This window comes from Hyperolius riggenbachi, chromosome 4 (assembly GCF_040937935.1).
Source record: "Hyperolius riggenbachi isolate aHypRig1 chromosome 4, aHypRig1.pri, whole genome shotgun sequence".
Classification (NCBI taxonomy): Eukaryota; Metazoa; Chordata; class Amphibia; order Anura; family Hyperoliidae; genus Hyperolius; species Hyperolius riggenbachi.
In genome coordinates this window covers 231,573,540-231,589,549 of record NC_090649.1, presented here as the reverse complement: position 1 = coordinate 231,589,549, position 16,010 = coordinate 231,573,540, and the positions used below count along the sequence as shown (strand labels likewise).

The 16,010-nt window shown below is 36.9% G+C and overlaps 1 protein-coding gene across 5 annotated transcripts in view; it reads right to left on the bottom strand.

The window, feature by feature from the left end:
* The window catches only part of ADGRB3 (adhesion G protein-coupled receptor B3), a 1,235,185-nt gene that overhangs the window by 878,499 nt on the left and 340,676 nt on the right, over nucleotides 1-16,010 (bottom strand). For 3 of the 5 annotated variants that reach the window (XM_068281444.1, XM_068281441.1, XM_068281442.1), the window contains one exon: nucleotides 15,308-15,418. The exons of the other annotated variants lie outside the window; for them this stretch is intronic. In XM_068281444.1, coding sequence (XP_068137545.1) covers nucleotides 15,308-15,418 — 111 coding nt within the window. The remainder of the gene's footprint in view (nucleotides 1-15,307; nucleotides 15,419-16,010) is intronic. 5 annotated transcript variants of the gene reach the window in all.

Genomic DNA, 16,010 nt, shown 5'->3' with positions numbered 1-16,010 from the left:
CGACGTCAGCCGACGTCCTGACGTCAGCCGCCTCCGATCCAGCCCTTAGCGCTGGCCGGAACTTTTTGTTCCGGCTACGCTGGGCTCAGGCGGCTGGGGGGACCCTCTTTCGCCGCTGCTCGTGGCGGATCGCCGCAGAGCGGCGGCGATCAGGCAGCACACGCGGCTGGCAAAGTGCCGGCTGCGTGTGCTGCTCTTTATTTCATGCAAATCGGCCCAGCAGGGCCTGAGCGGCAGCCTCCGGCGGTGATGGACGAGCTGAGCTCGTCCATACCGCCAGGCTGGTTAATAAGCAATAGATATCCCTAGAATATGAGTATTTTTCTATTCTTTTTTTTCTTGCAAGATGCTTTCTTTGAAACACCTTGGTTTTTTTACATTATTTTCTTTCTTTATAATGCATTGCATTACTCCTAATAAGAAATGTAACCTTTTGTTTGCAATAATGTTGTTTAAAACGTCTTGAAATCGAAGTTTCTGCTGCCACTATTATCATCTGAAAATGCCAGCCCAGCTTTCAATTTGGTCAATAAACTATTGTATTACCAGAATAAATATTCTGCTGATAATTTTTTTGTTCATCTAATAGTTAACATTCAGTTTGATTAATTCCAGAATATCTCCTAGACACATAACAAAATCATAAAAACACTTTTTATTTGACTGGCTGCATTTTAATAGTCAATATTATAAAGGCAGAAAAAACATGTTCTAGTGTTAGCATTGCTATAAAGATTTTTAACCCTTATTCCTCCACTACAGCATGTATAAAAAAATAAAATATATGTACAATAAAATTAAATTGCATCTCTCTATTTTAGCCACTAGGGATGAGCAAGAATAATTGGGCAGCAGTACAGTGGCCTAATGATTAAAGCTATCACCTTGTAGCCCCGGGTCCCCATGTCATATCCCAGCCAAGGCACTATTTGCACAGAGTTTGTATGTTCTCCCTGTGTCTGTGTGGGTTTCCTCCGGCATTCTGATTTCCTCTGACATCCGGAACATATACAGATAAGTTAATTGGCTTCATTCTAAATTGGCCCTAGACCACGATACATACGCTACACAATACATTCATAGACATATGACTATGGTAGGAATCAGGTTGTCAGCCCCTCTGATGGACGGTTAAGTGACTAGACGATATACTTTGTACAGCACTGTGGAACATGTCAGAGCTATATGAATACTAATAACAATATTAGCAATTTCTTGAAAAATGAAATTGTCCTGGTGTGTTTGAACAAGTTTGTAGGGGTTAATTCACCTTGGCTGCCATCTCCCTTTTTGGAGTGAAGTTACCTTCAAAGCAGAAGTTCTGTTTTCAAAAGTGGAAGTGGAAGAAGCTGGAGAGCAGCATGGAATGGATTAGAATGGAGGCAGCAGCCAAGGCGAGTTAACCCTTGCATAAATAACACTTGCTTATTGCTATCCACACATGGTAATAAGCATGTTTTACTATATCATACAAGCATGTCTATGTATGGGTTACTCTTTATTTTATATCTCTAGCTCATGAATGTTTCTAGTTAATAGAATTTATTATTTAAGAAGCTTATCACATTTTTTTAGTATTTAATTGTAATTTAGTATTTAAACCCAAAGAATACCAAATCAGATTTAAAACACAGAAATAGAAATTGCATTGACTTACAAAGCCTTATTTCATTCTCATTGTTCCATTATTATATAACAAAGCTTTCAAAGAACATTTCAATTCAGCTTTTTTCATCTGTGAAAGTTGGCAAATTTTATGTAATGTTAAGAAGTGCCCTGTCCACAAGTGATATATGTGACACGTTGTATAAACAAAAGGATTACTGAATCCTAGTACTTTTGAGTGGATATGACTACCGGACAAAATAAAAGTATTCTAATAATGATATTAAAAATAACCTTATTTTAGATTGGTTGTATAATATGCTGACTAGAGAAGAGCATTGCAAAAAAAAATGATGTGTAGAATGATTACAAGCTAGAATATTAATGAGAACAAAAATATAAATACAAATGCCAATACAGAAAGCTTGCACTATAAGCCATCTTAGTCCTTTAATAATAGATGAAGAAAGTGTAATGCCCTCTTTCATCATTTTTTGGTTACTTGTTCTAAGATATACTGGAGGCTGCGATGTATTACATGTATATGTGTGTATTATATCTTCAAATCGATCCCTGATTAATAATGCAATTATTATTACTGATTTTGCTCCCTTCTTAAAGCAGACCTGAACTCAGAATGTCCTCTCTGCTGTAAAAGGTATGCAGCAGCATAATAGTCTTCAAATAAAAAAAACGTCTTTGTTACAGCTGATAAAAATCCTAAAATAAATCTGCACTGTTTCTACTTCCTTATTCATGGAAGCAGACATTTTGTTAACATCTTGTGCTTTCAAATGAGCTTACCTGCCATTGGGAAGCACAGTGGTGTAGTGGTTAACACTCTCGCCTTGTAGTGCTGGATTCTTGGTTTGAATCCCAGCCAGGGCAAAGAGTTTGTATGTTCTCCCCGTGTCGGCATGGGATCACTACATAATACATACATAGACATATGACTATGGTAGGGATTAGAATGTGAGCCACTCTGAGGGACAGTTAAGTGACAAGACAATATGCTCTGTACATTGCTGCAGAAGATGTTGGTGCTATATAAATACTAAATAATAATAATAATCTCTGCCACAGCAGTCATGTGACACAGGGGAGAGATCAAATTATAAATTGTGATTAGATACAGATGAGAGGGAATTAAACAGGCTAAATTCTCTAAATATACACAGTGTGCATTTCTCTATGCTTTCCAAGGGTGTTGCTTGCCCCAAAGATCTGTGGCATGTGCCCCGGACTTATTCTGGAGTGCCCCAGATGTCCTCCAGGCAGAGTAGAGGCACCACAGTACCCAGCAGGGCACTACACAGTACCCAGCATGCCCCACAGAAGCACTAAAGCACCCAACATGGCACTACATGGCACCCAGCATGGCATTACAGCACCCAGGGTGCCCCATAGAGGCACCATTGCACCCAGCATGACATCAAAGCACCCAGCATGGCACCACAGCACATGACAATGGGGGTATGCTGGGTGCTATGGTGCCTCTATATGGGCATATTGGGTGCTGGGATTCCATGCTAGGTGCTGTGATGCCTTTATGGGGGCATGCAGGGAGCTGTGGTTCTTCTATGGGGGCATGCTGGGAGTTGTGGTGCCTCAATGGGAAGCCTGTGGGAGCATGGGAGGGGGTCAATTAGAAGGCCAGGGAATGCTAGGATGGGGGAGGCTGGCAGCAGGCCAGCTTGCCCAGCAGAAAGCCAGACCAGCCAGCACAGAAGCCAGGTAACTCTGCCTAGTTATGTTTAAGTGACACTGCCTGTGTATGTGATATGCTGCATTTTGGGGCTTCTTTTTGCATTAATGGAGAGGGGAGCTTCATCCAACATTTTGCTGGGCAGGCTTACTTAGACCGCCGTTAAGTTAATGTAAATTTGGCTCCACCTATAGTCCCACCCACATTCCAGTACATGGCCACACCCATTTTTCAGCTGTAGTGCCCCGGATCTCTTAGGATCCTAGCAACACCCCTGATGATTTTCTTTTGTCCTGTGCAAGAGTTCAGGTCCACTTTAAATTAAAGGCATGCCAATATCAATATTAACAGTACAATCTTTTACACCGCCCAAATACAGATAGTAATCTAGTTTCAATGTCTCCTAATCTCTTTGTTGTGAAACAGTTTCCCCCACTTATATATTTGTAAATGAAATTTCTTCACTAAATAGCATCTCTGTTTCTAATCATAACTGCTCATAACATCCACGTGGGTGTATAGGTAATGACTCATTTTATTAAAGCAGACTGTGACAGTTACAACTTTGTACTGTAAGCTAAACAAACTTAAAATCTGTTATGTAAGTGTATTGCATTATTGATCAGACACATTTTAAGTTGTATCAGCACATGCATATTCAACCATTTTCCTACCACCAATAAAGACTTCTCAGGATTGGGTATTTTTTTTAATTTTCTTTATTTTTGGCTATAAAGGTGTGACAATGTCTTGCATCATAACACTTATATAGTTTATTTAACATAGACAATCATTATATCATTTTTTTAAGGAACAGTGGGGCTTTTTTTTATTTTCACCAGGTATGTAATCCAATAAATAAAATAAACATGTACATGTACATGTACAGGACAATTACTTGACTCAAATGGTAACTGAACCAACTAGGGGGAATGCGTTACTGGATCTGATCATTTCTAATAGACCAGATAATGTATCAAATGTGCAGGTTCAAGAACATTTGGGAAATAGTGATCACAACATGATAACGTTTGAGCTGGTGACTGATAGGCCACGGGGCAGCGGGACCACTAAAACTATGAACTTTAGAAAAGCAAAGTTCACTCAAATTAGGCAGGCACTAAGTTTGGTGAACTGGGATAATGTACTACAAGGGGAAGACACTGAAGGGAAATGGCAAGCTTTTAAACTTATACTCAATCAATACTGTAGTATGTATATCCCATATGGAAACAAAATGTCTAGGAATAAAAAAAGGCCTCTATGGATGAATAGAAAGGTTAAAGATAAAATGAAGAGGAAAAAGAATGCCTATAAGGTCTTAAAACAGGAGGGGACAGAGGCTGCACTAAGCAATTATAAGGAGTGCAATAAAAATTGTAAAAAAGAAATTAGGCAGGCAAAGATTGAAGCTGAAAAACAAATCGCTAAGGATATCAAATCTAACCCAAAAAAGTTTTACAAGTACATTAACTCTAAAAAAAGAAAGGTTGACTGTATAGGACTCCTAAAGGATGAGGATGGGAACTCAATGGTGGATGACCAAGGTAAGGCAGAGTTATTAAATGCTTTCTTTGCTTCTGTCTTCACAAAAGAAACAGCACTGTTGCAAACTACAGAGGCGGAAGAGTCTCAATCTTCTAACTGTAATATTAAATACTTAACGCAGGAAGAAGTGAAGGCAAGACTAAATAAATTAAAAATAGACAAGGCACCTGGCCCGGATGGCATGCATCCTCGGGTCCTAAGGGAATTAAGTTCAGTTATAGATAAACCCCTTTATCTTATCTTTTGTGACTCTCTTGCAACTGGCAGAGTCCCAGTGGATTGGCGTACAGCCCACGTTTTCCCATTATTTAAGAAGGGCAAAAAATCTGATCCAGGAAATTATAGACCTGTAAGTTTAACATCAGTTATATGCAAACTATTTGAGGGGTTACTAAGAGATACTATACATGACTTCATAGTAGAAAATAATCTTATTTCTCAGCATCAACATGGGTTTACTAAAGACAGGTCCTGTTTGACTAACATGCTCAGCTTTTATGAGGTAGTGAATGCTAATATGGATATTGGGAATGCTGTAGATGTGATATACTTGGACTTTGCAAAGGCCTTCGACACTGTTCCCCACAAAAGTCTGGTGCAAAAGTTGAGGATGCAAGGACTGGGGAAGAGTCTGTGTTCATGGATAGGGAACTGGCTAATGGACAGAAAACAAAGAGTTGTGGTCAATGGATCATACTCAAAATGGGAGACTGTTAGCAGTGGGGTCCCACAGGGGTCTGTTCTGGGTCCAGTGCTCTTCAATTTATTTATTAATGACCTAGTAGATGCAGTAGTGAGCAATGTTGCTATTTTTTGCAGATGATACAAAATTGTGCAGAATCATTAACTCTCAGGAAGATAGTGTCATATTGCAACAGGATCTGGATAGGATGGCTATATGGGCACATACATGGCAGATGAAATTCAATGTTGACAAATGTAAGGTCATGCATTTTGGACGTACTAATGGTCTAGCACCATACAAAATAAATGGGATACAGTTGGGGACATCAAACTTGGAGAAGGACTTAGGAGTACTCATTGACAACAAGTTAAATAATCGTACTCAATGCCAAGCAGCTGCAGCTAAAGCTAACAAAATTTTGGGATGCATTAAAAGGGAAATAAAAACTCGAGATGCTAGCATAATATTGCCCCTGTTTAACTCTCTAGTAAGGCCACATATGGAATTCAGTTCTGGGCACCACATTACAAAAAAGATATTGCAGTTTTAGAGCAGGTGCAGAGACGAGCAACAAAATTGATGCGTGGGATGGAAGGTCTCACTTATCGAGAAAGGTTAGATAAACTGGGTTTATTTAGTCTAGAGAAAAGACGCCTTAGAGGGGATCTAATTAACATGTATAAATACATCAGAGGGCAATATAATACCTTGGTGGATGAGCTTTTTGTCCCTAGGCCTTCTCAAAGGACTAGAGGACATGATCTGCGCATGGAGGAAAAATGTTTTAGCCATTTATTTAGGAAAGGGTTCTTTACAGTAAGAGTGATTAAGATGTGGAATGCATTGCCACAGGAAGTCGTTATGGCAAACTCTATACCTGCATTTAAAGGGGGCTTAGATGCTTTCCTTGCGTTGAAAGACATCCATGGCTACAATTACTAGGTAATGCCTAATGATGTTGATCCAGGGATTTTATCTGATTGCCATCTGGAGTCGGGAAGGAATTTTTCCCTTTAGGGGCTAATTGGACCATGCCTTGTAAGGGTTTTTTCGCCTTCCTCTGGATCAACAGGGATATGTGAGGGAGCAGGCTGGTGTTGTACTTTATACTGGTTGAACTCGATGGACGTATGTCTTTTTTCAACCAAAATAACTATGTAACTATGTAATATGTATAAATATGTAAATGGAAAAGGCAGATATTTTCTTTTTTGACCTGTCAAAGATAATTTTAAAAGGCATTTGGCCATTTGTTATTACATTATTAGTTCTTTTATTGCTTTAACTTATTATTATTTAATTAAATAAATTATTATTTTAATTGTTATAACTAACAAAACTCTATTCTACAAATTTTTTTTCAATTAAATATTAATAAAGTTTTTTTTTCACTTTTACACTGTTGTAGTCTGTTTTCTGCTCATATAGCAGTTATAATAAGAGAACAGGCTAGCAACACGGTTTCTCCCTGCACAAGAGATGTCTGTGACTGTTCAATTACAGCAATCTTGTGACTTGAAAAGTTCCCACTTTCTTGAGAACTACAAAACCCACAAATCTAATGTGAGCTCCAAAGTCATTATTCTTACATTAGTCATGAGAATATGTGCACCATTTTAATAGGATGCTGTAAAACGAATTGGTTTCCATGTATAGTATTAAAAGGGTTCTTGGTATAAGTCCATTAACATGTTAAAATAAAACAGCTACAAATACCTGCAAGATAGGCAAGTAGAAATTATTTTCCAAAAGTGTCATATCTAAAGGTATGTTCACATAGGCAATGGTGCCAAGCAGTTCACAGCTCCTCACAAGCCAGTCAGCCATGTGCCATAGTGAAGAATGGGGATAAAGCCCCATTCAATGCAAGTAAATGAGGTCACCCAATTTTGCAATGCCAGATTGCACTGTGACAAATCAGTGAAAGGGACCTCAGGGCAGCAGTCTTGATAAAAAAGTGCAGAGTGTTTTGCACCATTCTGTACTATGAATGGTGTGAACAGACCCCAATACTGTGTTACTGATTCTGGGAATTTAAAAATGGCGTATTGCATGCAAAATGAATGTAGTAATATGTAACTTTTAGTTGCAGCTTCACTCTCTACATTAATGCAATCAATGCTTACTGAATCTATTTCCGTTCTGCAAGTGATTTATTTAAATGGACAACAGTGTCCTTTTTCCAAGCTATTGACCAGATTTTCAATATTGAAATCTGGCATAAAATTCTGCTAGTCATATATTTTATTAATAAAGAATTTCCAAAGCCATATAAAAGGTTTGTAACATATAGAACATCAAAATCAAAAGGCCACAGTTAAGCATAGTACCAAACTGACTCATCATATATTTTTCATTAAAGAGCATCTTTATCTAAAATTTAGTATTCATTATGTATTATTATTTAACTATTATTAATTAATATTTATAGCACCGACATCTTCTGCAGCGATGTACAAAGTATATTGTCTTTTCACTTAACTGTCCCTTGGAGGGGCTCACAATCTAATCCCTACCACAGTCATTGTCTATGTAGTGTATGCATTGTAGTCTAGGGCCAATTTTAGGTGGAAGCGCATTATCTGTATGTTTTTGGGATGTGGGAGGAAACCAGAGTGCCCAGAGGAAACCCGCACAGACACAGGGAGAACATACAAACCCTGTACAGATAGTGCCTTGGCAGGGAAACCAGTGCTGCAAGGTAAGAGTGATAACTACTATGCCATTGTGTTGCCCTGCCAGTTTAAGAACTGTATAGTGGTTAGGGTAAGGAGCTTTACACTAGCACCACTGCCCCACTTAGAATTCTGCTTCACAGAAGGTTGCATAAAGTGATAAGAGAGACTAAATCAGGTACTTCTACTAGCTGTATTAAAATACAAAAAAATTGCATATTTGCAATAAACAAAATATTACAATTTTATTCAGTAACATGATTTACAAACCGTAATGAAAAGTATGTTGATATAAAGCCAGTGAAAGCACATAATTTAATTCCCTTTACAGCAGCATTTAGGCCAACGAAAGAAAGGCAGTGCCATCCACCAATCAAGCACTATTATTTCAGAAGTACAGCCAGTTTAACACTATGACAAATTGCTCATTTTGCTCAGCAGTCATACTCAATTCGATGCTAATCAGCACCATCCCTTCAATAGGCTAGGAAAGGGCTTTGCCTATGTGACATCCCAGCTACAAAGGGAAAAATATATTTTGTATCCATGAAGAATAAAAAGTTTGCGATAAAATGTAAGAACAATTCAATTCAATCCTTCTGAGTACTTTGATACCATTCATGGGGAATGTGTCAAAGATACTTTTTGTCAAGTTAAGCACTTTAAGGGCTTGATTCACTAACTGGCTAAGTATTAGCACTGGAGTGAAAAGCCACTTAGTGCCCAAAATGTAGCTTTGCGGGCACTAATTGCCGCGCAAAGCTACATTGTGCACAGCCCAGTGCAGTGCACACAGCCGGTAATAGTGCGCGGTGCGACGATAACGTTGCACCAGCTGCGACGTTTACAGGGCAGCGGGTGCAATGTTATCGTTGCACCACGCACTATTACCGGCTGCGTGCGCACTGCACTGGGCTGTGCACTATGTGTGGGTGCAAACCACTTAACTCCGTGCTTTGCACCCACTAGGTCTTAAAGGACACTAACCAGCTTAGTGCTGGTTAGTGAATCAAGGCCTAAGATTTTTAAGGCCGAGCAACATGTTGGTTTCTGGGTCCAGTTGTTTTACTAAAGACACTTATAGGTAATAATGGCAAACCAAAATAGTCAGTTTCAGAAAAGCAAACAAACAAACAGTTATTTCTAAAGGTAGCAATAATTATTTAAATTTAAACACAATTCTGCCTCTTAATTTACCAGCATAAATGGGATATATAAGAGAGCTTGGATCTATGCTCTTTAACTAGTATTAGAGCTACAGTCCACTAGAACAATTTTTGAGCATTTACGGAGCGATTCAAAACGTTGGTGATTTCCCTGAACACTCAGCTAATGTTAATGGATGGGCCAAATTCCACTGGAGCGATTGCGATTAGCAAAATCTCTAATGCAGGACATGCCGCATTTTTTGAACAAAAGCGTTTCTGCAATGTTAATTATATAAATGCTGGCAATTTACTAGCGTTTTAAATGACTGCACACCGTAAAAAAAAATTAAAATTAATTGAAAGGACCAGTCAGAATTAAAAAGGCTAATCGCAAATTGTTACACAGTCACAGGCAAAAAGCTTACACTTTTTTAAATCACAACTAAAATCGCCAGAAAAAGCTCATGAAATCGCTTACAAAACGCTCATTAAAAACTCTAGCGATTGCAATAGCGATTTATGCTTTTTAGTGGTTTCCAGGCCTCACAGTACCTAGCAAGCTCATGGTGAACCAGAACTCCTAGGAGTGGGAAAAAGGCTACAATGGACCAAAAAGCCCTCTTACTAAAATGCTATGCAAAACATGATTATCGTAGGAGACATCATATGCTCACTCCAATCTGAATAATCACAAATACCTTTTGTTTTGCACATTTTTGTTTTGCATAGCATTTTAGTAACTGGGCTTTTGGTCCTTTGTAGACCTAGGATTTCTGGTTCAACATGAGCTTGCTGGGTACTCTGGAACTCTGGGTGTTTCAAGTCCTACCCCATAGAGCCACATTAATCCATGCCATGCACTGATGAGGATCAACCAATCCGAAACAATCTGAATGAATGTTGGATTAGTGTGGCTCTGTACAATAAACAAGCTGATGCATCATTGCATTCCAGTGGTTTTGGAGGTGTGTTTAGCCTACAGGGACAACAAACGATGATTTGCATATTCAGCAGTGATGCATCAAAGAAGACATCATATGGTCACTCGCAATAATCACAAATACTTTCTGTTTTAAAAAGGCAAACTTTTCTCTTTATCTATAAAGAGAGTTAAGGATGATTGAGCTAGAGCAATATGTAGGTTCCTGGGTCCAATTCAAAACCAAAAACACTAAAAGGTAATGACAAATCAAATTAGTCCCTGTAAGATAGAACTATTGATTTTGAAGGTAACTATAAAAATTTAATTTGTAAAACTCAATTCTGCCTCTCAATTGAGCAACAGAAAATGGATTTATAAGGGAAGTTGGATGTACCAAAAATACTTCCTATTGCCTATCCTCTTCCCCAAAAAAGTGATCAGCCATCTTGGTGTGTGATTGGCTGAATGCTACTATTGTCTCTCTAGATAATGAACTGCAGGAGTGCTTCTTCCATTCCTCAGTTCCCTTATTGGAAACACATAGAAGACAAGCAGACTGAGTATGATATCTACTGTACAATATTAATAAATGACAGGGAAGGATTAGATGGGAACCATGCTTATAAATCTGACTGCCATCTTCTTTCATCTTGATTGTTCTCATTTTATAATAGGATGCTTTTTAAAACTGGTGGGATAAGTATACCAAATTAACTAATACCGGAACAGGAAATGGCAAACTAAATAGAAATAAATCAGATATACGATGCAATGTGTGATTTTTAGTTTGTTAAATTATTTATCCTTATTAATTTGCATTTAGCAATTTAACCACAGTAATGGTTTTTTTCAGTTACTGTGCTATGTTCTCATGTATGTGTGCTTTTCATTGAAATGAATAGTGGTATGTAATCTGTTCAGGAATCTAACATTGTATGTTTGTAAATCACAACTAACTATAGGAAAGCTAATGAAATGTGCACACATTTTTAATTAGAATTGCTAAGAAATTTCTGAAAGAAATGTAGAGCTACAGTTTGTATGTGTGCTTTCATGCTTCAGTGATCATTATGAAGGCAACAGTTCTAATTCAAGTTTCCCTGCCTTGCTAAAGAGACCTGTGGTGTTTTTTTTCAAGATATCTTTAATCGGCAAACTATAAAAATATGATGTCAAACAAAAAATCTGAACTCCATAGGAATTAAGATTAAGAGTTACAAGGAAGATTTAGTTTAAAAGCTCTGGGAATCCAAGCCTGATTGCATATTTATTATTGGGCTTTCAATGTAGAAACCTTTTTTTTAAAGCCATATAGATTTAATTGTGAGCTAATTATAGTGACCTACTAGTAGTTAAGCCAGTTTGAGGATATAACCTTTTACTTTAAAAGCAAATTTTCCTTAAAGGGACTCTGTAACAAAAATGTCATTGTGTTTTCTACCATCCTACAGGTTCCTAAACCTATTATAATGTGCTCTGGCTTACTTCAGCACTTTATACTATCACCATCTCTGTAATAAATCAGCTTATCTTTCCCCTGTCGGATTTGTCGTCCTGTGTCTGGAAGGCTGCCAACTCTTCAGTGTGATCTGCTATGCATGCCCCCTCTATGCACACTCCCCTGTGTGTGTGTGTTATTTACATTAGCCAGCTTTTCTCTGCTCTCTTATCTTTTACAAGCTGGATAAATCCTCTGTTCACATACTGATGAGTCACATACTGCAGAATTACAGACAACTGGGCAGAGCTGTCTGCAAGAGTAAACAAACAATCAGCTTGTAACTCTTCAGTGAGCTGCAGGGGGAAAGAAACACACACATGATCTCTTGAGATTCAAAAGGAATGCTGTATACAGCCTGATTGTGTATGGATGTATTTTCTATGTGTGGACATACTGTACATCAACCTACTTCCTGTTTTGGTGGCCATTTTGTTTGTTTACAAACAAACTTTTTAAAACTGTTTTTGACTACTTTTAATGCAGTGGGGAGCGGCGAAATAGTGACAGAGGGGAATAGGAGATGTCCCCTAACACACTGGTATGTTTACTTTTGTGTGATTTTAACAATACAGATTCTCTTTAAGATGTTGAGAGTTCTGCCCTGAGAGTTTGTGTGTGTGTGTGGACAGATAGATAGATAGATAGATAGATAGAGAGAGAGAGAGAGAGAGAGAGAGAGAGAGAGAGAGAGAGAGAGAGAGAGAGAGAGGACAGAGAGAGAGAGAGAGAGAGAGAGAGAGAGAGAGAGAGAGATCCTAACTTGGCTAGTAATGATGCAAGTAATGTGGGGAAGCATTTTCCCAGATTGTTTTGATTCATTTTATGCTGGTGTAGCGTTCAATAAAATACTTTCTGAATAAATAATCTCCATATTGAATAAAATCTGCATATATGTATATACTATATATTTTTTATTACATATAATATAATATGAATCAAAAAATATATATATACATATATATGTATATATATATATATATATATATATATATATATATATATATACATATATACGTATATATATGTATATATATATATACATATATATAGAGAGAGAGAGAGAGAGAGAGAGAGAGAGATGTGTATATATATTTATATATATATTTTTGTATATGTGTAAATATATATATATATATATATATATATATATATATATATATATATGTTTCATATTATATTATATGTAATTAAAAATATTATATATATATGTAACATATATATGTAATATTATATATATATGTAACATATATAATATGTTTCATATTATATTATATGTAATTAAAAATATGTCCTAACACTTTTGGGTCCAAAACACATCATGCTAATCTCAACTACTGACGCATAATATACTATTGTCCAAACTATGTAATATTCAATGACCAATATGCAACATAAATTTAACTTGACAACAGTTCACATCAATCATGGACAAAACTAAAACTTGTTAATGTACCTTCTGACTTAGTGGCTGTGGCAAATAAATGAAAATATGGATAGGATAGTATCATAATGATGGTAGAGCATACAACTATATGTTAGTTGGCTGAAAACCATTTCAAGGTAAGTCTGTGCCACCATGTCAACTAACAGTACAACTACAATCCTCCCTGCAGTCACACACTCACTAGTCACCTGAAAAGTAGCAGCCTCCGCACTGGCTTTATAATCATTTGGGAGGAGGGAAGGGATTATTTAAACTTAACTTAAACCATGTCCACAACCACACATCTACATCCAAGAGGGCAAATTGAAGACACCACCCAGATGAATATTGACTTAGCTGTGTTCCATTGGAGAGGCTGTTGTATAGTCAGGTGTTGCGGGTAGGATTTATGTTTAGTTTTACTTTTATCCTGACAATACAACAATTCCTAACATCTCTCTACAGACCCATTCTCCAAGATGAGTGCCTCATTGAGGAAAGTAAGGCTACACAGAAAGCAGCCTTACCCTTAGTGAACATTGGGTCAACCCATCTCTCTACAGACCCATTCTTTAAAATGAGTGCCGCATGGAGGAAGGTAAGGCGACAAATAAAGCAGCCTTACCCTTAGTGAACATTGGGTCAACCCATGATGTATGTTTGCTTTTTGACCAAATTCTCTTACATCTGTAAAATAATGTTTTTTTTTAGCATACACACCATCCAGCCTTGGTGAAGAAAGTATAAATCACTACCATATGTTATATTTGTTTTTAGTTATTAGAAATAAACATGTTATGTGCTGTGGATGGAAGCTCTCTGAGAACTATTCAATCTTCTATGTTTGATAATGGTGATGATGTCACAAATCTTTGTGTTCAAAAATGTCATCTACCTACCTTTGAAAAAACAACAAGACAAGCTATTTGCCATCATCTGCTTGCTTCTGACAACATTTTTCTAGTGTACACAATTTGCACAGTGTATACCTTTCAGTGCTAGATAATTCCCCAGATAAAAAGTTAACACAAAAAGATTTAGCTTAAGTGAGTGATTAAAAGTAAACAAAACAAATTGATTTCAGCAATATTGCACATTTAAAATGAGCTAGTTATATTTAAAGGTCCATGAAGCTTAAAACACAAGTTATTAATCTATGAATCAGCAGCCAGTGACATTCACAAATGTGTGTAAAGGGAAATAACTAGAAGATAATTGAAAGACAAATCTGTTTAGGGAGACTATAGTCTTTCAGGTTTACTTTCCTCTCTCTGGTTTGGAAGATGAGCAAACATTAACAAGTTCAAATAAATAATGTGTGGCCATGAAAGCCTTTAAAAATAATAATTTAAATATGCCTTGTTATATAGAAACAACTTGTATTTTAAGCTCTTTTGCATGGTTTTATTTTGATTCTTTTCACTTACAGATGTATCACACATTTCTGCACCATTGTGGCCAGTTAATTATGGCTGCTAAGTAAGGACTCATGCCTACTATTAAAGAGCCACTAATTCAGAGATGCAACTCAATGGCCTAATATACTTTTACATTCAAGGTTGGTTTATTTAAGACTCTGACAAACACAGGTTGTCGTGGACAGTTTGTATTAGTTAGCACAGCACTGCACTTTGGCAAAGACAAGTGGTTCATATGTGCTTTTGTGCTAATCCAATGCTAAATGTACATTGTATCCTGTGTTCATCATAAGGTGAACTGAGGCTCTTATACCATACTAACATTATTTATAGCATTTATCGTTGGATTGCATCTGTGAAACCTGGTGCTGCACATGAGTCTCGAATAGGATGAATGGTAATAATGGGGATAAAATCTCATGCATTTTATTGCAGATGGATTTGTTACATCTGTATTTGTAAAGACATTGGGTTAGTTAGCCATATCTGAAATGGAAGTGATCTGTTTACTTTGCAGCTACTTTATTTATGGAACTGTAACTGGTGGAAAAAATAAATGATTAAAAAAATGTATCAGCTTAGAAAAAAACTGACAAATATGCAGAGGATTATGGAAGCATGCAGTGGTTTTGCTAAAATTGATAACAGTAAGTAGAAAAATGTAACTAACGTATTACCAGTTTGTGCCATAAATTTAGCAGCATCAGCTTGTTCCTGGGTGACCCTTTTCTCATGAACAGATCTTGGTCGCTGACTTTTAATTGTATGATCTCCAATCATTCCAAATTCTAAAGACAGAATAAAGGTTTATGAGAGCTTGTGTGTAGACATTTCTCAAAAAAAAGTAACAGCACTCATGTCTCATGCAATATGGACCTAAACATACTTCCATAGGTGTAATACAGTTTGCACAATATTGAGGTCAATTAACATTGAACTGGCTATATTATTCATAAAAAAGCTACACAAAGGGTTATCAAAGGCAACATTTCAGTGAACGTTTCAATTAATATAATTTATGACATAAAAATATGTACAAAACAAATTATGTCAAACACCTCTAGCATTACAGGTTTTATGCAGAAAAAGTAAAAAAGGTAGTTTTATTTGGTGGTAATATTATGGAGACATGAGTTTGATAATCAAAGCTTAAGAATGCAAAGGAAAATGCTATACTAATTTGTTAATGTTCCTATATCAAGCAACAGATAATCACATCTTGTGATTAATTAAGAACAAAAATGTTTACAGTGGAAATCTCTTTTGAAACTGATCGTTGCCATTTCAATGGAATTCTCGGGTGGTAGTGTAAAGCAACCCCTGACAGTTTGATATGTATGAGAGAAATTAGAGCACTTTTGTTTCCAGTGCGTATTATTA